Genomic DNA, 26,207 nt, shown 5'->3' on the forward strand with positions numbered 1-26,207 from the left:
GTGTTAGATTTAAAAACCATAATATTTATATGGGAAACATATCACTATCATTTCTGTCTTACAAAAACGGCTTAAGTGTACAATGTTAAGATTGCAAGGAACATCACAATAATGTGTCGCCCACAGTCTCCTTCTATCAAATGCAAGATATTTAATGAAACATGGCACATATTTTGATCTCCATAAAAGAGTTCATTATTTTCTAACTACTGGTGAGTTTTCTGTGTACAGTAAAATTCTTTTGGAATATGTTCGCTCACTCCTGAGTGGTCCAGAACAGAGACTAATGAACTCCATTCTAAGACAAGGGCATGAGCTATATTTCTGGTGCCATGTGAGGGTAAGGAGAGGAGGTCAACATACAACACCAAAATTATTAGTCTCAAACAGAGTATTCTTACTTGGAAAGCTTAGCAGTAACCACTCTAGAGAGATCTTGTCAAAAGTTATACCCAGCTGTTTTTTACTTTATAATTTGTTTTTTGAGAGAGTTTTACAGATTTTACATATCACTTGATATAAAGATATTTTCAGCTATGCAAAATGCCTGAGTAGAAATTGGGAATTTCTGTTCCAAATTTCTGGACTCTTTAAATAATACCCTACCCCAGAAATAGGAGAAATTGAGGTAAGGTCATGCAAGATGCTGGACTGGTGGTTTTAACCTTTTTTGATCATGGATCTCTTGAGGACTAGATGAAAGCTGTGAACCTCTTCTTTCACCTCTCCAAATGCGCACAAAGGCACACAGCTTTGCACCTATAGACAGTGTTGTGCATACAGGTTAAGGGGTTTTCTGGACATCCCTCTCAAAGTCCATACTGGATTCTTCAGAGGTAGTGAAGAATTCCTGTTCTAGGCCACAGGTTATTAAGTCACCACTACAGAACTTACTGGGATTTTGCTTGTTATACTAGCAGTGCATGTCCACTGTAGTAAACTTAGAAATTACTAATCAGGAGAAAGAAGAAAGTAAGAAATTACTAGCAGTCCTACCATACAGAAACATTAACATTGAACTTTTATCCTTCAGGTCCTTCTTCTGTGCATCATTATTTATTTATTGAGTCACAAAAAAACACAGTGGTATTTTCTGAACATAAACTGTTGTATAACCTGCTTTCTAAGCATAACACATTTTGCATTTTTTCATTCTATTGAATTATCTGTTACTTTCTTTTATGTTATTAGAAAACATCAAATTGTATGGATCTATTTATTGTTTTGTGTTGCTTTAAATGTTTTATTCTTATAATCGGTGCTGAAATTAATGATTTAAGCACAGCATGACTTTTCTCAGGAGAGAGTCCTAAGCATGGAGTTGTGGGATGAACTGATACACAGAATTTAAAGGTTTTTAGTTAATATTTAAGCTAGAGAATAATTTGGTGTCATGAACAAAGAGAACTGATAGGAATACATGAATTAATGTATGACTAGAGAGGAAATAAATGGGATTTTCTTAAGAGACTGGAACTGAAATCTCATGAGAGAAACTGTGAAAGTTTATTGAAGGTGTGCAAATGGACACGTGAATTCCAGTGTAAGCTGGGCTGGGTAATACAATGAAGAAAATTATTTGAAGCATAGCATGGGCTCTTATTTACAGCACAAGAAGGGAAGATCGTGAGCAAGTGCTGAAGCTTGATGTCCACAGGCAGGCTCTCAGGGAAGATCCTGAGGAAGCAGAGCAGTTGCAGATCCATCTGTTGTTTCAAGTCTCCTAGCTCAGGCAAGGGCTAAGTTCTCTTTGAAAGGGCTTCCAACTAGCTAAGACAAGCTACCTAACCTCTCTTTTAATTAATTTAAAGTCAACTGATTACACCTGCAGAATCCCTTCCCCCAGCACCAACATTAGTGTCTGAGTGAATAACTGGGAGAAGTTACTGTATGCTACAGAATGGCAGCTGCCTCCCTTCCATGTTCCAGCTCTCAGGAGAGAGCATCACACGTAACCCACCCTAAGCAGAAATGTATGAGGGAATTCTGGGAACTGTAGTACAGCCCACTCAAGTTGATAGACCACAGAGCTGCCACATGGATGTAAACAGGGAGGTCCCTAAATTTAGAACTTCAACCCTGGAAGATCACAGGCAATGTGATTGGAAGGATTTGCCTAGCCATTTTCGAGCTAAGTTTCTTTTTATTAAAGTTGAAAGTAGAAATTCTAGTTCAAAGAAAGTGAGGTTGTGCAAAAGGTGATGAATTATTGGTAGGTTAGGAAGTAATGGATTGCCAAAGGAAATCACTTCGTGAAAGTAAGTGGTCTTTTTAAGCTCTAGCCATGTTGTACATACTTTGAGTCTGCTCTAAAAAGAATTGTATGGATGCTTTCATATAATCAAAACAAACAAAGAAGAAAGAATAGGTAATGAATGTACTCTTAACGTAAACTCAATAATTAAGATTTTTGCCATATTCATATTTTTGTCAATTTTAAATCATTTGAAAGCAGACACAATAACATTTTATTCCTATACTCTTCAGCACACATTTCCGTATGTAAGGACATTCTACATAATTACACTACTGCTATTCATATTGTAAGAAAATTAACAATAATTACAGAGTGCCTTTATTCCCTCTGTTTTTGTCAGTACTTCAGTTATTTGGTTCTAAGTGATGGAAATCTGACTGAAACTAGATGAGGCAAAAATGAACCTATCTTGGGAGGGAGACTGACTCAGTACTGATGACATCACATGTGAAGAGGGTGCAGGAAGGTTTATTCTACTCACAGAATAAAGCATTCTAGGGAGAGCTGGGTGGGCTCCCAAGCAAGTCTGAAAAATGACCTGAGAGAGCAGAGAGAGGAGACCGGCTTGACTTTTATTGTGGTTGGAGATGAGGCTGAGGCAGACTTGGAAAGTTTGAACTCATGGCATCTAAGAGCAAGAGTACAGGCTCTTTTCAGCTTGCCCAGTTGTGTCATATAAAGTGAGGGGACGTTATGGGGCTTAAAAACTGTCAGTAATCAAACATCAAAAATGGAATCAGTCTTCATTACTCATGACATATACTAACTTCTGTCTGCATGCTGGTTATTGCTCTAATTGTCTGTTTAGGTGTCTGCTTCCCTTCTAGACCAGGCTGTGAAGAGAATTTATTTATCTTTGTCTCTCTGGCACGTATTTGACACTTAACACTAATATACAGTACGTTATCTTTAAGTCCAGTAAGATTGCCTGTTGATTTCTTCATCTCAATTAAATTAAATTTACATTATCAAGTGTTTTTTGCCAGACTACATTGAACATTTGCTTTACTTTTCTACTTGATCTGGCAGTGCACTGTCTTAATGCCCATGCTATAAAGTTTCATTGACTTGATATGTATAGCAGTAATTTTAGGACTTGAGAAGAATATCCTTAACACTTCATAATATTTTTTCCAAAAATTCTAAGTAGACTTATCATTGCTTACTACCTTGACTCATGCACTGAAGTTTTGCCTTGTGTTTTTTTTTTTTTTAACTATTTCCACACTGCTTGTGGTCTTTTTGCTAAATCAGAAGTCACTCATAATTTTAAAACATCCTTTGCAGTATCTGGAAAAACTTTAAATTGGATAGAATTTACCATTCTAAGTTGCATCTTATGGTCACCCAGGGCTTCCAGGAGAGCTCCAGGCCCTTTAGTGAGGATGCAGCTCTAGGACGTACCCTGGCCCCCTTCCGGACCCCTCTGTACTGACTCCGTCTCACTACTGTGAGCATCGCTACTGCCCTCTAGAGCTTCTTCCACAGTAAATCAAGTTAACTTTCTTTAAAATAGGCTTTCTTTGTTTTCATCCATTACATTTAAATTTATTCTTTAATTCTACTACGTTCCCACTCTCCCTTCCCTGTTCTCTCTCTAACAATTAGTTGGTACAATCTGGGCATGACCACCTCCTCCCACCCCTTTGCACCCCTCTTAGTTATTTATGCCAATGCTGTTAAATATTTTTCTGTTTGCAAAACAACTCCTTTTTTCAGACATTTATTGCAGACTATGAAAGATGCTTTGGGTGGAAACTTGGTTTACTGAGTTCTTTGGTTTATGTAATAAGTGCAGGAAATCTTGATTTCAAATCTAAAGCTTAAAATGGAGACCTAATTAATGGCTTAAAAATGGAAGTTATTGAATAGTCTATTGCTAAAAACAGAGGTCTTTATTTTCAAGTTAAATTCAGTTCTTGAAAGGTGTTTCTTCTAATCATTTTTTCATATTCGGATAAAATCAAGTAGGTTCTCTTTTCTGAAGGCATGTTTGGTTCCTTTTCACTTTTTCAGTTTCTAACTGTTCTACCCCCCAATCTCAAGGCCGTCCCTTCCAATCTCAAGGCCATCCCCTCAACTCTCAATCTCAAATGTGTATAAGAAGATGCTTGAATTTTGTGGTAATTGAGTGGTACAAAGTACTGCATATTGATTCGGCCCAGTTTCCTGCCAAAAGTTGTGTTTAGTAGAGTGCTGTGTCACTGCCATTCATAAGGTTTGTCTGAGGGTAGCTGCTCAGCCATTTCTGCAGCTGTTTCCTGGCATTGCTTTGTCTTTCTGTGGCTTAGGAAACTCGCCACTGACCACAAAATTGCAGCTTACTTTCCATGCTTGTCTCTAGTTCATAGCTGCTGCTTGCTAATTCTTTTGCACCTCAGACTCTTCTGGAATATGGATAGTCAGTAGCTGTGCACAAACAGCACAGAGAACAGCCATATCTTTGATTCTGCTTGTTTTATCTATAAATAATTCACTCTCCCCTTTGGCCCTCCTTCTGTCTTTGGAGGAGCTGACAGTGGAAACAAACAGAACCACTGCTGCAGGCCATTTGAAAAATCTGTGTTTTATTTTTAAATCTTACCTGTCTAGCCCTGCAGTCACATGTGCTGCTTATGGCAAGCAGAATTCTAAGATGGTCCTCCAAATTCCTGGCCTCCAAGATGCACACACACCTCCCAATCAAACACGAATCTAGATGTTGCCATAAAGGATATTGGAAATGTAATTAGGGTCCCAAATCAGTTGACCATTAAGTTAGGGAGATAATCTGGGGCCCTGAGCTGATGTCATGAGCCCTCAACATTTGTCTGTAGCAGTCGTAGACAGAAATGCAGTGATTTCAAGCATGAGAGGTGTTTGATGCAAGGGAGTTTCTTATGCTGCTTTTGGAATTGAAGAGGGCCATATGGCAAGAGGCTGAGAGCAACCTCAGTATCACCAATAACCTGCATGAGCCTGGAAGAGGACTTTGAGCTTGAGTGAGTGAGACCTTGAGCACATCACCCAGGCATGCTGGGCCTGGACTTTGGATTTACAGACTCGTAAGATAATAAATGGTTATTGCTTTAAGCCTCTAAGTTTGTGGTAATTTGTTATGTTGCAGAAAATTAATGCACTGCTTATTTATTTACAAGTAAGCAGGCATTAGTACTTGGCCAAAGTTTTCATGGTTTAGTGTGACTTTTCTTTCAAGCCTCCCACTTTATCATGGATCCTGTTCACATCCTCAAGGGAACTGAGGAGAGGGAGGGCCAGGGGAAGCTGTTTATATGAGGTCTGTTCAAGGAGGCCTCCCTCTGCTTCCTGTGGTGTGGACTGCCCAGAGCTACAGGAAGCCTGCTCTGTCTGAGCCCACATAGCTAGAGTAGCCTCCTGAGATCTTTCTTCTGTTCCTCTTACTCCAAACCTCTTTGAACAACATAAGTAGATGACCTTCTCCTCTGAGCAAAAGTTCATTTCTGTAGTGTGTGACCAGGGCCTTTCCTCTTTGATCCCTGGGAAAAAGGGCAAGGCCAGCCTCAGCAGCACTGCACACCAAGCATTCTGATCCACTCCCTGCTTCCAGGCTCCAGGTACCTCCAAGCACTCCAGGTACCTCCAGGTACCACTTACCCCGTGGTCGTCTCCTGCAGCAGGCTGTCTCCAGTCCTGTCTTCTTGAAGGATCCCCCAGACTACCTGTCCATCTTATACTGTGTCTTCTTTATCTTAACTGAGATTGATTATTACTAAGGTCACATGAGGGAAAACATTATGTAAGTCAAATTTGTAGGGAGGTGAATGACTGTTGCCAGTTAGCTTACACTTGAATTGTGAAAGAGCGTATTTATTGAAGAAAGCATGTTAGTGGTAAACTTTTAGGATGTAAAGCCATTTTTATTTCTGTGTACTGTTGTTCTATGTCTATATAAAGCTTGAGGAAAAAGAATTTTATCTTCCATGCTATCTTTATACAGCTTCTTCCTGCAGCATCATGCCCCCAAATTTGAGGCCCCAGCAGGATCTACACTTAACTTCCCTACTTTCATGGTCCTGTGACCTCCAGCCTGGGATTGATGAGCCTGTTGGTTAAGGGGTCTAGCTTCTTTTACCAGAGGCAAGAGGGATTCCACTAAGTTTGAAGAGCTTATGAGGGCACTCAGCTTCCTACTTCCTAATTCTAAATGTGTTGTTATAAGTCTCTCTCTGGATACCCCTCTGTCCTTGCCTCAGGATGAAGTCCTTGTTCCACCTTTGGGTTTTTTTCCTCATGGTTGGACAGTTAAGCCACAGAAAGATTTTGGACCTCATGGTGGCTGGGCTGTAAGCCATAGAATGATTTTGGACCAGGTTTTTGGTTCCACATCCTTCTGGCTTATGGCAAGAGGTGGTTAGCATCTGCACTGATGAACTCTTCGAATGGGAATAAGACTTGGTGTTTAGCCCTTAGAGGTACCAGAAAACATTAACCACAACAAAACTTCATGTCATCATTATAAAGAAATTGTCAATTGATGTGTAAAATAAACCACATCAAAGACCATTATCAAAACCATTAAAATGTGTTGAATGTTCCAAAGACAGTGAGTAATTCTTTTTTACGTAACTGGTGAACCTTACACAGGTGAACCTGACTTTTCTGTGTGATACGGAAGAAGAGACTGTTACTCTGTTCTAGAACTGACAAAATGTTTAAAATTGTCCAAGATCAAACTGTAGATAAAGCTGCAGAAGAACTGAGTAAAGTAGTGGTAAATTAGATTTTGATGACAATTTAGATAATACAGAATATGAAAATCAGGTGAGATAATGTGACTATATTAAGTCAGTTTAAATACATGAAATCTGACGAACTTCTGACTTTAAGCATTAAAAAAAAAAAAAACTATGAAGTCCTAATGAGGAAGTTAGACAAAAACCTATAAGGAAACAGACTGAAATTTCTACTTGGACAATAAAATGACCTTTGAGTTTATTTTTTGTAATGTTTAATTGTATTACTTCCCACCCTGAGTTCTGTAATACTCTATTTCATGTGGCATTTATTAAAGTACTTTAAGTACTTTTAAAAATGAATTCTTGAGGGATTATATTTAATATATGAGACTCACTCTCACTAAATAAGATTGAGCATTATACAGTTATATAAGAATCAGCTCTAATGCATGGGTTTGGATTTATGGCCGGCTCATCCCGCTGGGCCTTTCACAGTGCCCCATGCCAGAGCAAACTGTGGCCCCAAACCATTGCCTGGCCTCTGTGCCATAGCCTGCAAGCACTAAAGCAGGCCGCACAGTGAAAAGGAAAAAAACAAGTATCAACCATAAAAATAAGCCAGCATCATTATAAAGCTGGCTCATATATAGGGCATCAGTGAATACCTTTTGATTCATTGACCTCAAGTAAACAATTCGCATAGCAAAACCATCTTGACTGAAGAGGTCAATCTAAACAAACAAAAAAAACCTCTAAAAGCTTTATTCTAGTTTTTTATGATGATGCTTAACAATTGTAGAGCAGTGTTACTTTCCAGAGTATTCTCATTACTTTACCATAACGCTGTCTTTACCTTTTTTCATGAAATACACAGAAAAATGCATGATATATATGTGTATATATATATATATGCATATATATGTAGTTTTACATCTGCCACCCATATAGGTATTATTATATATTCTTAGTTTATGTAATTATTTTTAGTATATATATTATAATATATTTTTAATATATACATATTTAGTATACAAATATTATGATATAACTCATTTTTGTCTTTATTGAGATATAGTTGACATGTGACATTGTATAAGTTTAAGGTATACAACATGTTGATTTGATATATTTATATATTGCAAAATGATTACCACTCTAGTGTTAGCTACCACCTTCATCACATCGCGTACTTACCACTTCTCTTTTGTGATGAGAACATTGGAGGTTTTAGCAACTTTCAACTATACAATACAGTATTAACAACTATAATTGCTATGCTGGACATTAAATCCCTAGAACTTACTCATCTTCTAACTAAGAGTTTGTACTCTTTGACCAGTATCTCCCTCTTTCTGCACTCCTCGGCCCCTGGTAACTGCTATTTTAAGTCTCTGTTTCTCTGAGTTCAGCTTTTATACATATAAGTGATGCACAGTGTTTGTCTTTCTCCGTCTGACTTCATTTAGCATCATGCCCTCAAGGACCGCCATGCTGTTGCAAGTGGCAAGATGTCCTTTCTCATAGCCAAATAATATTTTGTTGTATATATATACATATGTATACATATGTATACATATATACATATACATACATGTATATGTATATATGTATACATATGTATATATATGTACAACGAAATATACATATATATGTATATATATATAAACGAAATATTTCGTATATATATATATACACCATATCTTTATCTGTTCAGATCTATATATATATGCATATATATAAATGCATACATGTAGAGGCACCTGCATAAGTCAGTTAAGCATCTGACTCATGAGATCAAGCCCCAAGTCGGGCTCCACCCTGGGCATGGAGCCTGCTTAAGATTCTCTCTCTCTCTCCCCATCTCCCTCTGTCTCCCACCCCACTCACACACTCTCTCTCTAAAAAGAGTTTTAATTAAAAAATAAATGCATATATGTAAATCATGCCTGATACTGATAATTCTAATTCATATTTTCCCAACACAGATCCAAAGTCATAGAGTTCTTCCTCATTTTTCCCCATTTTGTACCTGCATTTCACTGCACACCCCCAAATAATTGGTAGAATATTACCTTTAAATATTTGGTAAAGTTTGCCAGTAGAATGTACTCCTGGACTGGAATTTTGTTTGTGGTAAGGTTTTAAATTGTGAATTTAATTTCTTTAATAGTTTTTTGTTTCATTTTAAGTGTAGAGCCTAATATGGGGCTTCAGCTTAGAACCCTGAGATCAAGACCTGAGCTGAGATCAGGAGTTGGACACTTGGGGTGCCTGGGCAGCTCAGCCGTTAAGCAGCTCCTTTGGCTCAGGTCATGATCCCAGGGTCCTGGGATCGAGCCCCGCATCAGGCTCCCTGCTCAGTGGGAAGCCTGCTTCTCCCTCTCCCACTCCCCCTGCTTGTGTTCCCTTTCTCGCTGTGTCTCTCTCTGTCAAATAAATAAATAAAATCTTTAAAAATAAAATAAAACCTAGATTTAAAAAAAAAAAAAGAGTTGGACACTTAACTGACTGAGCCACCCACGTGCCCCTTTAATAGTTTTATTTTTGTAATGCTTACATATAATTTTTTTAATTTACCAGTTTTGGTAAGCTGTGTTTTTCCAGGAGTTTGGCAATTTCAGGATAATTTTCAAACTTACTAACATAAAGTTGCTAATATCATTCTGTGATTGTTTTAATGTCTGCAGCATCTGTAGCCGTAACTCCTGTCATTGCTGATATTGATATTTTGTGCCATCTCTTTTTTCTTTCTCAGTTTTGTCAGGTAGTTATCAACTTACTAGTTTTTTACTCCCAAGACGTGTGAACTGAGGATTTCGTAGATCATCTCTATTTTACATGTTTTACTCCATTGATTTCCACTCTTATTTTAACATTTCTTTCTTTGGACTTTCTTTAAATTTAATTTGCTTTTCTTTATCTAATGACATCGATGCTTAACTCATTAATTTTTAGGTTTTTTTTTTCTTTTCAAATATGTAGATTTAGTTCATGAATTTTTCTGTAAACACAGAATAAACAGTATGATGCAAGCTTTAATGAGTTCAGTTTTTAATTTTCATTCAGTTCCAGATCTTAATTTTTATTCAGATTTTGTCTTTGATCCATGGGTTATTTACACATTCATTGATCTATTTACATATTTGTAGGGAATCGAGTTACCCCATTTTATTATTCATTTCTAGTTTAATTGATCCAGGACTAGAAAGTTATGAATATAAAAGTTATAAACAAAGATGAGGGGCGCCTGGGTGGCTCAGTTGGTTAAAGCCTCTGCCTTCAGCTCAGGTCATGATCCCAGGGTCCTGGGATCAAGCCCCACATCGGGCTCTCTGCTCAGCGGGGAGCCTGCTTTCCTCCCTCTCTCTCTCTCTCTCTCTCTGCCTGCCTCTCTGCCTGCTTGTGATTTCTGTCTGTCAAATAAATAAATAAAATCTTTTAAAAAATAATAATAAAAATTACAAAAAAACAAAGACGAGATAGAATAGAAAATAACTAGCAAGATGGTACTTTTTTTTTTAATTTTTTTTTTCAGCATAACAGTATTCCTTGTTAGCAAGATGGTACTTTAACTATATCAATATTTACATTAAATGTAAATAGTCTAAACACACCAATTAAGAGACCAGGATTTTCAGATTAAAAAAGCAAGACTCAGCTAACAGAAACCAAAAGGATAAGAGGCAAAATTGACAGAACTGAAGGGGAAAATAGACAATTCCGTATTAATAGACACTTTAGTACTTTCCTTACAATGATGGATAGACTATCTAAGTCAAGAGATAACAAAAGAAATAGAAGTGCTGAAAACAGTACAGAGCTCCTAGGCCTAGTAGACATCTGTAGAATATTCCACTCAACAACAAAGTACTTACATTACTCACACACACATAGAGTGTTTTCCAGGATATAAACCATATGCTAGACCATAATGCAAGCCCCAGTAACTTTTGAAATCATACAAAGTATGTTTTCTGGTAACTTCATTCTCTAATTAAATAAACTGGAAAGTAATAATAGAAAAAGAATCTTGAGATATTAAGCAACATACTTAATAACAGGTGAATCAAAGAAGAAAATCAATGGAGAAACTAGAAAATGCTTTCAGATGAATGAAATGAAAATATAACATACCAAAACTTATGGAATGCAGCAAAAACATTGCCCAGGAAGAAACTTATAGCTGTAAATGTCTTAATCAGCGAAGAAAATCTCAAATCAGAAACCTAATCTTGCACCTTAAGAAACTAGAAAAAGAAAAGCAAGTTTAAAAAAAAAATTTACAAAGAAGGAAATAAGACTAGAGTAGGGATGCCTGGGTGGCTCAGTTGTTAAGCATCTGCATCGGCCTTTGGCTTGGGTCATGATCCTGGGGTCCTAGGATCAAGCTCCTCAACAGGGTCCCTGCTCAACAGGAAGCCTGATTTTCCCTTTCCCACTCCCCCTGCTTATATTCCCTCTCTCTCTGTCAAGTAAATAAATAAAATCTTTTTTTTTTCTTAAGTGAAGACTTGAGTAGAAATAAATAAGAGATAAAAATAATAGAGAAAATTAACAGAAACTGGTTCTTTGAAAAGAGCAACAAAATCAACAAACCCTTAGCTAGACTGACCAAGCAATAAAGAGAAAAGACTCTCAAATTTCTAAAATCAGAAATGAAAGAGTGACATTACCATCAACCTTATAGAATTTTAAAAAAGGATTATAAGGGAATACCAGGAACAGCTATATGCTAACAAATTCATTAGCTTAGTTGAAATGGACAAATTCGTAAAAAGACAGAAATTACCGAAACTGACCTAAGAAGAAATAGAAAATCTGAATAGACTTACAAGTCCCGAGTTTGAATTAATAATCAAAAAACTTCCCAGAATGAAAGTTCTGATGCACAGAAAGCCTTATTGATTAATTCTACCAAGAAATCAAAGAAGAATTAATAGTAATCCATTACAAACTCCTCCAAACAATAAAAGAGGGTACATTTCCCAACTCAGTATGTTAGGCCTGCAATACCATTATACCAAAACCTCACAAAAACATTACATGAAAACTACAAACCAGTACCCCTTTTGTTAAAATTCCTCCACAAAATAATAATAACCAAAATCAACAACACATAAAAATGATTATATATCAAGGTACCTGGGTGGCTCAGTTGGTCAAGCAACCGACTCTTGATCTCAGCTTAGATCTTAATCTCCAGATCATGAATTCAAGCCCCACATCTGAAATTCAATTAACACACCATGTTAATAGAATAAAGGCAAAAAGTCAGAGTGGCTAAACTTACCAAGTCAGGAAATGACAGATGCTGGTGAGGATGCAGAGAAAGGAGAACCCTCCTACACTATTGGTGGGAATGCAATCTGGTGTAACCGCTCTGGAAAACAGCATGGAGGTTCCTCAAAAAGTTGAAAATAGAGCTACCCTACGACCCAGCAATTGCTTTACTGGGTATTTACCCTAAAGATACAAACATAGTGATCCGAAGGGGCACGTGCACCCAAATGTTTATAGCAGCAATGTCCACAATAGCCAAACTATGGAAAGAACCTAGATGTCCATCAACAGATGAATGGATAAAGAAGATGTGGTATATATACACAATGGAATACTATGCAGCCATTAAAAGAAATGAAATCTTGCCATTTACAACGACGTGGATGGAACTAGAGGGTATTATGCTTAGTGAAATAAGTCAATCGGAGAAAGACAACTATCATATTATCTCCCTGATACGAGGAAGTGGAGATGCAATGTGAGGGGGGTTTGGGGGGAAGGAAAAGAATAAATGAAACAAGATGGGATCAGGAGGAGACAAACCATAAGAGACTCTTACTGTCACAAAACAAACTGAGGGTGGCTGGGGGGTAGAGAGAGGGTTGGTGGGGTTATGGATATTGGGGAGGGTATGTGCTATCTATGGTAAGTGCTGTGAAGTGTGTAAACCTGGCGATTCACAGACCTGCACCCCTGGGGCTAATAATGCATTATATGTTTATAAAAAAATAAAAAAATAATTATTAAAAAAAAAGAATAAAGGCAAGAAAAACATATGATCTTGTCAGTAAATACACACACACAAAGAATTTGAACATATATCCTTTCAGGGCGCCAGAGTGGCTCAGTGGGATAAGCAGCTGCCTCCAGCTCAGGTCATGATCTCAGAGTCCTGGGATCAAGTCCCCCTTCCAACTCCCTGCTCAGTGAGGAGGACTTCTCCCTTCTCCCTCTCCCTCTGCCTGCTGCTCCCCCTGCTTGTACTCTCTCTCTCTCTGTCAAGTAAATAAAATTTTCTTAAAAAAGAAAAAATACATCCTTTCAGGATAATAACACTCAAAAAACTAAGAACAGAAGAGAATTTCCCTAACCTGATAAAGAACACCTATGAAAGTCCCACAGCTAACATTATATTCATGAAAGACTGAAAGAGTCCCCCTACATCAAGAACAGGGCAGTTTTGCAAGAAGGAGGAGCAAAAGACTCCCAGACTGGAAAGAAAAAAGGAAGACCATCTCTATTTTTGGATGTTGTACTCTTATATATGGACAATCATAAGCAATCCACTTAAAAAAAAAATTAGAATAAGTGAGTTCAGCAAGGTTACAGGATATAAGATCAGTATGCAAAGTAAGTTATATTTCTATACACTAGCAATGAGCAATTAAAAAATAAGAAAACAGTTCCATTTGTAGTAACTCAAAAAGAGTAAAATACTTAGATATAAATTTAACAGAAGTAATATAAGACCTGTATACTAAAAACAAACCATTGTCAAAAGAAATTAAAGAACTAAATATAATGGAAGCCATTTTTTATTCATAGATCGGAAGATAAAATAAAGATGGCGATACTCCCTAAAGTGATCTATGAATTTAGCACAAATCCCAACTGACATTTTTCTAGAAATGGACAAGCTGACCTTAAAATTCACATGAAATAAGAGGGAACCAGAGCAGCCATTGTTTTAAAAGGAGACCAACAGGAGAGAACTTCCAGTGCCCAATATCAGAAGCTTTCTTTTTTTTTTTTTAAAGATTTTTTTTTTTAAAGATTTTATTTATTTGTCAGAGAGAGAGAGAGAGAGAGAGCGAGCACAGGTAGACAGAATGGCAGGCAGAGGCAGAGGGAGAAGCAGGCTCCCCACCGAGCAAGGAGCCTGACGTGGGACTCGATCCCAGGACACTGGGATCATGACCTGAGCCGAAGGCAGCTGCTTAACCAACTGAGCCACCCAGGTGTCCTCTTTTTTTTTTTTTTTTTTTAAGATTTTATTTATTTATTTGACAGACAGCGATCACAAGTAGGCGGAGAGGCAGGCAGAGAGAGAGGAGGAAGCAGGCTCCCCTCTGAGCAGAGAGCCCTATGCGGGGCTTGATGCCAGGACTCCAGGATCATGACCTGAGCTGAAGGCAGAGGCTTTAACCCACTGAGCCACTTAGGTGCTCCCCAATATCAGAAACTTTGACTAAGCTTTAGTCAAGACACTGTGACACTGCCATAAGGAAAGACATAAATAAATGGAATAAAATTTAGATCCCAGAAATAGAACTTCACATTTATTACCAGTTGATTTTGATAAGGGTGCCAAAACAATTAAATAGATATAGTCTTTGCAACAAATGGTGCTGGGACAATTGATATCCACATTGTATAAGGAACTCCTGCAATGCCTTTAATTTTACTCTCTGCTTAATTAAGTTCAGGGTTTCCTTATCTCTCCTTGTTGACACTTCATAAACCCTTTCAATTAAGAATTAGTTTATATTTGAGGTGCCTGGGTGGCACAGTCAGTTAAGCCTCCCACTCTTGGTTTGCGCTCAGGTCACAATCTCAGGTCATGAGATCAAGCTCTGGGTTGGGCTGCTTGCTGAGTGCAGTCTGCTAAAGTTTCTCTTCTCTCCTTCTGCTTCTGCCCACCCCATGCATGTGCATGCACTCTCTCAAATAAGTTTTTAAAGAAAAAGAATTAGTTTGTCATTTTTAAAGTTTGGATTTTATGCATTCATTTTATCCATACTCTTTAAATATCCCTAAATATTCTTCTAAATATTACCATTTCTAGTTGTGCCCTATGTGCTTCTCTCTTTTTTTTTAGCTCTTTTAAAATATTCTAAATGTATATGTATTTTCTTGCTGAATTCTCAACTAACTTGTCAGTCTGATCTTCCAAGTCACTAATAGTTTTTGATCCACCTTTATACATTGTATTTTTATACTAATATTTTCTTTTTTCTATATGGTTTCTTTTTTTTTTTTTTTTAAGATTTTATTTATTTATTTGACAGACAGAGATCACAAGTAGGCCGAGAGGCAGGCAGAGAAAGAGAGGAAGAAGCAGGCTCCCTGGTGAGCAGAGAGCCCGATGTGGGGCTCGATCCCAGGACCCTGGGATCATGACCTGAGCAGAGCCTTTAACCCACTGAGCCACCCAGGTGCCCCTTCTATATGGTCTCTTACCTCCTTTTACTAATGTCTTGCCATATCTCCTTAAATATATCACATTGTGCTTATTTTTAGTTCTTGGTTCAACTTTTCCAACTTCAAGTGTGTATTATTCAGAACTTACCAAGTTACATATATACTATGACCACAACCAGCCCCAAAGTCTTAGTGGGGTATAGACTAACCAGCACCCCTATCTGAGAAATGCCATTTCTTGGAACAATGTACAAGAACAAAGAGTAAAAGATGACTTTTAAAACTTAATGTTGTATGTCACTTTTGCTCACATTTCAATGGCCAAAGAAAATCTTACAGCCAAGCCTAACGTTAAAGTGGAGAAGTATAATCCTCTCACAGGTTCTGTCAGCAGATTGGGAACACTACAGTTTACCACAACATGGTATGTTTTCTGATTGATTATACCCCTTACAGATCATGTTATTTTGATGTGTGAACTTAAGAGTTCCGCTTGCATTCATCTTGTAATGCATATTGAGGAAAGGCAGAATACCACACCTTTTGGTTCTTGTCTCCTGTGAATTAAAGAAGGAAGATGATCCCCAAGGAAGAAGGATCCAGTTCCACACTCATATATGTGTAAAAACTGTTATTTGTCCTGTGTTGGCCACCACTCTGTCTGATAGGCAGAAGCATCTGGATAGAGGTGTCTTCCTAAACTGTAATCAAACAGTCTTGGTCTTTGGAGGACCAAAGAGAGGACTTAGAGGTTGGTATGCTCCAGGATAGTTGATTATCAGCTTCTTATCTCTGTAAGGCCCGTCCTCTGCTATTCTAGTTTGAGGGGGCAGGCTCCGATTATCCCAAGACAAGCAGGGAAGGAAATGGAGAATGAAATTTTGAAGACTTCCTCTCCCCTAACCTCTCATTGTCAGCTTAGACTGTTTTTTGTCCCTTGCTTTTTCCCCACCTTCCAGTTCAAGGCAACCTTCTGTTCCCCCAAGGGTTTCTTACTGTTTTTTAGTTAATACTTGGGATCAGTACCTTTCTCTAGCTTCTACATTTTTCCAGCATTGTTGTTTGTGTATGTATGGGGATGGGGTGCTCGAGAAGAGCAGTAGCATGAATAAAATAAAAATGTGGGCCAGAATGGTTGCCTGAGGAAAGGACCTTGTGAAAGAAACTGTATTTGAATTAGAAAATGAGAATTTGGATTGGCATAGAGGATAGAGAGGAAAACACAGAACAAAGAGATTTGTAAAGGCATGAGGGCTGTGCACATGAGACCAGCCTGAGCCAGGTTGGAAAGCTGTGAAAACATAAGGCATTAGTTACTTGTTTAGGTTGATTGATGTCAGGTTGGGGAGAACCTTAATTTCCACTGGTGAGGGGTGTGGGGGGATGCAGCTCACCCATGAACCCTCTTACCAAGTGCCTGTGCTAGATAACATGGAGACCACACGGTGCATATATAATGTAACCTTTGTCCGAAGTAGTACTGATAATCTTGTTGAGGAAGTAAGACTGGTGCCAATTAAATGATTAGAGAGCATAGAAGAAGTGTAACTTATAAGAATTCTCTAATGCTGCATGAGTCAGGAGGCCTGTACAACTAAGATTAGCTCTATACGTACTTAATGGACTACATAACTGGGGAGATTTCACTTTTGAGACAAACTATAATGTGGATGGCAAGGAGAACATTAAAATGCATCTGTGGATATCAGACCACTGAGTTTGTGGTTTATGTTATTCCTATGAGAGGAGACAGTTTAGTATAATGGGTTAGAACATGGACTAAAGCCAGGTGGCCTGGATTCAAACTTAGATTCCAATTGTGACTTTGGATCAGTTAAATAACTTTTCTGTGCCTCAGTATCCTCATTTATAAAATGAGGACAATAATACCCCCTAACTCATAAAGCAGATCTGCTCACATAACTTTGCCACTCAGTTTCTCCTAAACTGAAGAGCGTGTATCAGTGGAATTTGGGGAGAAGAGGACATGATTCAGAATTAGTAGGAAAGCAGGGTGGTATTACAGAAAGCAATGAAAGAATCTGACCATTTTGTTTCCTTCCTGCTTCCTCACTAGACTGTAAGCTTCCTTCAGGCAGAGATTTGCTTCATCATATCCCAGCCCCTGGCTCGGTGTGTGACATAAAATTGGCACTCACTATACATTTGCTGAATGCATTTTCATGTGTAATTTTAAATATAAACCAATTTAATAAATAGTTTTATATGTTTGGATGTATATTTGTCTAATGGTTTTGATATTTAATTTTTTAACAACTAGGAATCTATGAAGTATATGTGACAGGTTTTTATTATTGTGTTTTTTGTTTTTTGTTTTTTGTTTTTTTTTTTTGCTTTTACAGGCCAGTTGGAATGCCAAAAATGGAAAAAGTTTACTTACATAATCCTAGTTCTGAAGAAACTATTACTTTAGTATCAATATCTGCTACAACATCACATTTTCATGCATCATTTTTTCAAAATAGGGTAAGTATTTCTGCAATAAATGTTTCCCTTAAGTTTGAAATTGAAATAGCTAGATTTTTTTATGTATAATTTCATTTTGCTATAATTAAAATCCAATGTGAGTGTTTCATATTTGTTCTGGATTTCAGTTGCCCCATTTCCTAAGAATTATCACTTCTACTCTTAAACACACATTGTTTTTCTCAACGTGAAACAATTTAATTCCAGTTTGAACCTAGGCATTCTGGAAAATGTAGCAGTCAGATATTTAGTTGATTTTTTTTCCTTTTTAAAAATAAGTAATTCCTCAGCACTGTTAGTTTTCTGTTGTTCATAATAAACTAATACAAACATGATAGCTTAAAACAACCCCCACTTATTAGCACATAGTTTTGTAAGTCTTAAGTCCAGTGGGCTCTTTGCTCAGAATATCATAAAGCTGTTAATATGTCAGCTGCGCTGAGTCCTTGACTGGAAACTCAGGGAAAATCCACTTCCCAACTCATTGAAATTTTCAGCAGAATTCAATTCCTATGCTTACAGAATTGAGGTCCCCATTTCATTGCTGTCTCTTGGCCAGGGACCTCTCTCAGTTCCCTAGGGTGCCCACATTGCTTGTCACCACCCTCAAGCCAGGAGTAATACATCTTATCTCCCTCATGCTTCAGGTTTCTTTGGCTTCCTCTTCTGCCACCAGTGGAGAAAATTCTGCCTTAATTGTATCATCGGGTCAGGACTACCTGGATAATCTCCTTTTTGATGAACTGCGTCAACTAACTAAAATGACCTCAGTTACATTTGCAAATTCCCCTTTATTGTGTAATATAAATAACCACAGGTGTGATATTTCCTCATAGTCACAATCTCAGAAATTAGGGCAGGAAATTTGGGGGGCTGTTTTAGAGTTCTGTCTACCACAAGTATCCTCTGAAATTTAACTTTATAATCATTTTTGTAGATAGTATGCAGACTTGTAATTAAAAAAAAAAATCCGACTGAAAACTTGAACCTTCAAAAATTTTGAATTTGAGACAGTGCACACATTAAGCTTTAACAGATAGGCTGCTAAAATAACTAATAAATGAGCTTCCAAAAAAGCTAAATACCAAGCATCAGAGGGAGATAAGTGAGTGGAACTTAATTTCATCTTCCCAGAGTTTCCACTGACTCCTTTGAAGAGATAGGACCATATAAAAAGGATCTTTTTTTAAAGTAGCTAAAAGTATAGAATTTATTTAGATATTACATTTCTCCTTTCAAAATCCTATTTCATATGTTGTCCTTAGCTAGCAACTTCTGGAGTAAAAAATAAAATTACGTAATTTTGGCTTTTTTAAATTTAAAAGTATTAGCAAGGAACTGATGAGTTAGCATGTTACTTTCAGTAATGAAAATTTTATTTTTGTGGTTCTCATGGAAGAAGTCCCTTTTTCTAAGGTATTTGTTAAATTCCCTGAAGTAATTTTTTTGTTGTTACTTAAAAGATGTTTTCAGAGCTTTTATAAACATGCTGATGTTCTCAAATAATAGAGTGGCTGTGCTGGGAGAGATTTACGTATTCATCTAGTCCAATATCTTCATTATACAAAGGAAGAAAGAGCTCAATTTCAGAAGGGTTTGCCTCTGTCATGCAGTTAATGATAAGACCCAAGATGAGTGTCTATGTGTTCTATTGGCCTACCCAGCAATTTGTATCATATTTGGCTGTGATGTGAGATGTATATGCTACCACCAGTGTATAGAGGTGCACTTATGTGTAAATGCAACCACCCAACTTCCGGGAATGGCCAGTGTGCAGAGACTTGTTGTTGAGTTAAAGAGCAAAATAGTGAAGTGAAAATGGAAACAGTTTAAAAATAATTCACAACTGCAGTACAGATTTTATTTTTAACTCGTTAACATTCTCTGCTAATTCAAGCAATGTTTTCTTGTTTCAAAATACCTAAGCTTCACCCTTGTTAAAGGCCAGGGTTTTCACTTTTTTCATGTTTCTATCATAAGACAAAGACTAGACCAAGAATTACAAATAAAGATTGCTTACAGGGACCATATAAATAATGTAAATGAGAGAAGTGGGCCACATGGAATGAGGGTGACTGGAGAACACGTGGCCAGTCTAAAGGGATCAGCCCGCACTCAGGTCCAGCCAGTGGTTAACCATCTGGGAATGTAAGCCCATCCATGGTTCTTGTTATGTTCCAAAAAGAATCAGAAGTAGGAATTTTTATATGATATCTTCCAGTTTTTACACATTGAAAATGTATTCAGTTTTAAAAAGACAGATGGTGTGGACCAAACGAAACAAACTAACGGCCACTAGCTTGACATTTCCGAACTAGACTCTCCCAAGACTTCTTTCTACACATGAATTTTATGCAGAGAAGTGTTTTTCCGAAAATTCCTCAAAAGATAAAGTAAATCTGTATGTTAGTCAAAGGATAAGTTAAAAGTCATACTTGTTTTCTATTGTCAGGAGGTGAAATTAAACAAAAATTATCTATACCTACCAAAATCTACAGCCGAATCACCTAGATTTAGTTTCAAAAAAGAAGATAGCCAAAGTCTATGCTGTCTTCTCTTTCTTCTTCTTCTTCTTGGTTTCCATCTTAATTTCCTGAAGTAAGGTGTGGACTCCAGCAGCTGAAGAATGAAGAGGAGAAATGGAATGAATTCTTGGGGGAAGAAATAACCTTATTTCCCCTCCACTTCAATGTTATGCCTACATTAAGAGCCTTTGGTGAAAGATGAAAAGAGTCTTCTTATGTCCAGGAAGGCAGACCCTTTCTGAAATTTTATTTTAACTCTTCGTCACCTTCAAAATTCCTGGTCAGATCTTACATCCTTGAAAATAGAACATTTCCTATAACTCACTTAAGTTTTCAGTTATTTACCAGTATCATCTCTATATTAACTAACCAGGAGGAAATAGAGAAAACAGTAGTTATTTTTCTAAAAGGCCAAGTTTTATATAACCATATAATAACCCACAGGCAAACAACCTCCTTAGTAAGGTCTTTTTTTAACCTGAAAATCAAGAAGAATATGGGTAGTAAAGAATGTGGTTGTGTGACAATTTGTTTTTCTGTGTGTGACTTCCAATAATTAATTATGTTACTTGTAATTACCTGTTAATTAACTATAATTGTCTAGTTAATTACACTTACAATTTAAAATTCCATAATATGACCGCAATTTAGACCTATTCATCTTTCATGACTGTATTGTATATTGACCATAAAACATGTAATACTAAAAAGAAACATGTAATACATGTTTTGTATCAAAGAATACAGATTTTTTTAAATACTGTATATAATAGTCTAATTTGGATTATGGTAAGAATTATAAAAATGTAGTCCCTTACAGACATAGGTAAGCAACACAAATTATTTTTTCCTTGGTTGTCTAGAACCTTTTGATTGACTAAATTTTCACATAATTTGAAGATTAAGAAAACATTGTTTCAATCTGAGACTAAAAATGTTTTAGCCCACATATTTTACTATTCCTAATATAATATCTTCTCATGGGTTGAAGGTCTTAATGAATATTTTTATCTAATGAATGATTTTATATAACTCATTTAGCACAATGCCCTCAGGGTCCATCCATATTGTTACAAATGGCAGAATTTCCTTCTTTCTCATGGCTGAATAATATTCCATGGGGGGAATGTTTGTGTGTATATCATATCATTTTTATCTCTTCACCTATTGATAGACACTTGGCTATTGTGAAGGATGCTGCAGTAAACATGGGAGTGCTTATATCTCTTCAGTATGTGTTTTCATTTCCTTTGGATAAATACCCGGAAGTAGGATTGCCAGATCATATGGTTGTTCTTGTTTTTTAATTTTTTGAGGAACCACCATATTGTTTTGAACCAATTTACATTCCCACCAACAGTGTACAGGATTCCCTTATGTCCACATCTCATCAACACTTGTTTTCTCAATGATAGCCATTCTAACAGTTATGGAATGATATCTCATTGTGGTTTTCATTTGCATTTCCCTGATGATTAGAATTATTGAACTTCTTTCTGTATACCCGTTGGCTATGTCTTCTTTGGGAAAGAAGTTACTCTGCCCATTTTACTTATTTATTTTATTGTGTTATGTTAGTCACCATAAAGTACATCATTTTTGATGTAGTGTTCCATTCATTGTTTGCTTATAAACACCCAGTGCTCCATCCGTGCCCTCCTTAATTCCCATCACCAGGCTCACCCATTCTCCCAGCCCACTACCTTCTAAAACCCTCAGTTTGTTTCCCAGAGTCCATAGTCTCTCATGGGTCATCTGCCACTCCAGTTTCTCTCCCTTCAATTTTCCCTTCTCCTATTGTCCTCCATGCTATTCCTTATGCTCCACAAATAAGTGAAACCATATAATAATTGACTTTCTCTGTTTGACTTATTTCACTTAGATAATATCCTCCAGTCCCATCCATGTTGATTCAAAAGTTGGGTATTCATCTTTTCTGATGGCTGAGTAATAGTCCATTGTTTATATGGGCCACATCTTCTTTATCCATTCGTCTGTTGAAGGGCATCTTGGCTCTTTCCATGTTTTGGCTATTGTGGACTTTATTGCTATGAACATTGGGGTTTGTTTGGCCCTTCTTTTCACTACATCTGTATCTTTGGGGTAAGAACCCAATAGTGCAATTGCTGGGTCGTAGGGTATCTCTATTTTTAATTTTTTGAGGAACCTCCACACTCTTTTCCAAAGTGGCTGCACCAATTTGCATTTCTACCAACAGTGTAAGAAGGTTCTCCTTTCTCTACAACTTCTCCAACATTTGTTGTTTCTTGACTTTTTGATTTTTGACATTCTAACTGGTATAAGGTGGTATTTCAGTGTGGTTTTGATTTGAATTTCCCTGATGTCTACACTTTTTCATGTGTCTGTTAGCCATTTGTATGTCTTCTTTGGAGAATTGTCTGCTCATGTCATCTAACCATTTTTTAACTTGATTATCTGGTTTTGGGGTGGTGAGTTTGAAAAGTTCTTCATAGATCTTGGATATCAGCCCTTTGTCTGTAGTGTCGTTTGTTAATATCTTCTCCCATTCTGTGGTTTGCCTCTTAGTTTTGTTGACTATTTCCTTTGCTGTGCAGAAACTTTTTATTTTGATGAAGTCCCAAAAATTCATTTTCACTTTTGTTTCCTTTGCCTTTGGAGACGTGTCTTGAAAGAAGTTGCTATGGTTGATGTTGAAGAGGTTACTGCCTATGTTCTCCCCTAGGATTTTGATATAATCCTGTCTCACATTGAGGTCTTTCATCCATTTCGAGTTTATCTTTGTGTATGGTGTAAGAGAATGGCCCAGCTTCATTCTTCTGTATATAGCTGTCCAATTTTTATCTATTTCTGTAAAAAAAATGCCTTTGGGTCATTGATAGGGATTGCCTTGACTCTATAGATGACTTTAGGTAGTATGGACATCTTAACAGACAGTTATCAGTGATTCTTCCAATCAGTGAACATGGCATATCTTCCCATTTGTTTGTGTCTTCTTCAGTTTCTTTCATCAAGGTTTTGTAGTGTTCCTAACACAGGCATACCTCAGATATTACGGGTTTGATTCCAGATCACTAAAGTGACTATCACAATTAAATTATTTTTTTCAGTTTTCCAGGGCACATAAAATTTATGTTTACACTGTACTGTAGTCTTTTAAGTGTGCAGTATCATTATGTCTTAAAAAAACAATGCATATACCTTTATCACTAAAAAATGCCAAACATTATTTGAGTTTTTAGTGAGTCATGATCACTAATCACATATCACCATAACAAATATAATAATAATGAGAAAGTTTGAAATATTTCAGGGATTACCAAAATGTGACACAGAGACACAAAGTGAGCAAATGCCATTGAAAAAAAATTACACCGATAGACTTGTAGGTTGCCATACACCCTTCAATTTGTTTAAAAAAAAAAAAACCAAAAAAGCAGTATCTGTGGAGTGCAATAAAGTGGAGCACAATAAAATGAGGTTCACCTATACAGATCTTTCACTTCCTTGGTTAAATTTATTCCCAAGTATTTTTTTATGCCACTTGAACAGGATAGTTTTATTTCTTTCTTTTTCAAGTGTTTTATTATTACTTTATACCAACACAACTGATTTCTGTATGTCGATTTTATATCCTGCAAATATACTGAATTTGTTAATTCCAGCAGTTTTTTGGTTGAGTATTTGGGATTTTCTCTGTGTAAAATCAGATCATTTGCAAATATGACAATTTTACTTCTTCCTTTCTGATTCAGATGCCTTTTATTTCTTTTCTTGCCTAATTGATCTAACTAGGCCATCCATTATTACTCTAAGTAAGTGTGGTGAGAGTGGGCACCCTCGTCTTGTGTCTGATCCTAGAGGAAAAGCTTTCAATTTTTTTGTTGTTGTTGTTGAATATGATGTGAGCTATGGATTTTCCTTTGTGGCCTTTATTATATAGAATTGTATCCTATCTGTACCTAATCTGTTGAGGGCTTTTATCATGGAAATGTGTTGTATTTGATCAAATGCTTTCTACATTTATTGAGATGATCATTTGATTTTTATCTTTCATTCTGTTAAATGTGTATCACATTTATTGATTTGCATATGCTGAACCATTCTTTCATCCCAAGCAGAATTCCTGCTAGGTCATGGTGTACGGTACTTTCAATGTGTGTAGAATTCAGTTTGCTGATATTTTTTGAGAATTTTTCCATCTATTCTGTTTTTTTTTTTGTTTATCCTTGTCTGGCTTTGGTGTCATGGTAATGCTGGCTTCATAAGATGAGTTTTGAAGTGTTCTGTCCCTTCAGATTTTTAAAAGAGTTTGATTCATGAGTGAAACCAGCTTATCCTGGGGTTTTCTTTCTAGGGAGGTTTTGGTTAGTGAGTCAGTCTCCTTACTCACTGGTCTATTCAGATTTTCTGTTTCTTCCTGATTCAGTCTTGGTAGGTTGTATGTTTCTAAGAATTTATCCATTTCTTCTAGGTTATCCAATGTGTTGGCATATAATTGTTCATAATAGTCTTTTATGATCCTGTGTATTTCTGTAGTATCAATTGTAATGTCTCCTCTTTCATTTCTGACTTCGAATATTGTCTTCTTTCATGGTTTGTGTAGCTAAAGGTTTACCGATTTTGTTTTATTTTTTTGAAACCAGCTCTTAGTTTCACTGTTTTTTTCCTTGTTGTTTTTCTGGTCTATTTTATGTATTTCTGCTCTGATTTTTATTTCTTTCCTTCTGCTAATTTTGGACTCAGGTTTGTTCTTCTATTTCTAGTTCCTTGAGGTGTAAAGTGTGATGTTTATTTGAGATGTTTCTGTTTTCTTATATGCATTTATAACTATAAAGTCTCTCTTAGGACTGCTTGTGCAGCATCCTGTAAGTTTTGGTATGTTGTGTTTCCATTTTCATTTGTTTCAATTTTTTGTTTGTTTGTTTCCCTTTTGATTTCTTTTTTGACCTGGTTACTTAGGCGTATGTTGTTTAATTTCCACACATTTGTAGATTTTCCAGCTTCCCTTTTCTGATTCCTAGTTTCATACCATTGTAGTCTGAAAATATACTTGGTATTATTTCAGTCTTCTTAAATTTGCCATAAGACTTGTTCTTTGTACTGTCATATGGTCTGCCTTGAAGAATGTTTTGTGTGCACTTGAGAAGAACACATATTTGCTGCTGTAGGATAGAATGATCTATAAATGTCTGCTAGGTCTATTTGGTCTAATGTATGGTTCAAATCCAACATTTCCTTGCTTTTGTTCTGCCTGGATGATCTATCCGTTGGTGAAAGTGGGGTATTGAAGTCACCTGATGTTATTGTATTGTTGATTTCTCCGTTCAAATCTGGCAATATTTGCTAATATATTTAGGTGCTCTGATGTTGGGTACATATATATTTACAATTTTTATATCCTCTTGATTCATTGACCCCTTTATTATTATACTATGACCTTCTTTGTCTCTTGTTAGCATTTTTGGCTTTTCAAATCTGTTTCATCTGATCAAGCCTAGCCACGCCCCTCTCTTTTGGTTTCCACTTGCACTGAATTATCTTTTTGCAGCCTTTCACTTTGAGTCAATGTGTGTCCTTAAAGCTGAAGTTTGCCTTCTTGTAGGCAATACAGAGTTGGGTCTCATTTCTTTATCTAGTACCTTTGTGCCTTTTGATTGGTGAATTCAGTTCATTTACATTTAGAGTTATTCTTGATATGTATGGACTTATAGTGTAGTCTTCTTAATGGCTTTCTGGTTGTTCTGGGTTTCCACTGATTCTTTTCCCCTCTTTTTCTGCCTGCCTTTCTAGATTTGTGGGTTTTTTCCCCCATTCTGTTTCCTACTTCTTTAACTTTTG

General features: G+C 36.7%; 1 protein-coding gene and 1 non-coding gene across 4 annotated transcripts in view; both read left to right on the forward strand.

Moving 5' to 3' along the window:
- The window catches only part of TMEM131 (transmembrane protein 131), a 225,142-nt gene that overhangs the window by 105,557 nt on the left and 93,378 nt on the right, over positions 1 to 26,207 (forward strand). For all 3 annotated transcript variants that reach the window (XM_047743793.1, XM_047743792.1, XM_047743791.1), the window contains exon 5: positions 17,739 to 17,862. In XM_047743793.1, coding sequence (XP_047599749.1) covers positions 17,739 to 17,862 — 124 coding nt within the window. The remainder of the gene's footprint in view (positions 1 to 17,738; positions 17,863 to 26,207) is intronic.
- On the forward strand, positions 7,402 to 7,536 carry LOC125110185 (small nucleolar RNA SNORA42/SNORA80 family). The gene has a single exon (XR_007130507.1). It is a non-coding gene; the product is annotated as a small nucleolar RNA SNORA42/SNORA80 family (small nucleolar RNA).

The sequence above is a fragment of the Lutra lutra genome, chromosome 9 (genome assembly GCF_902655055.1).
Source record: "Lutra lutra chromosome 9, mLutLut1.2, whole genome shotgun sequence".
Taxonomy (NCBI): Eukaryota; Metazoa; Chordata; class Mammalia; order Carnivora; family Mustelidae; genus Lutra; species Lutra lutra.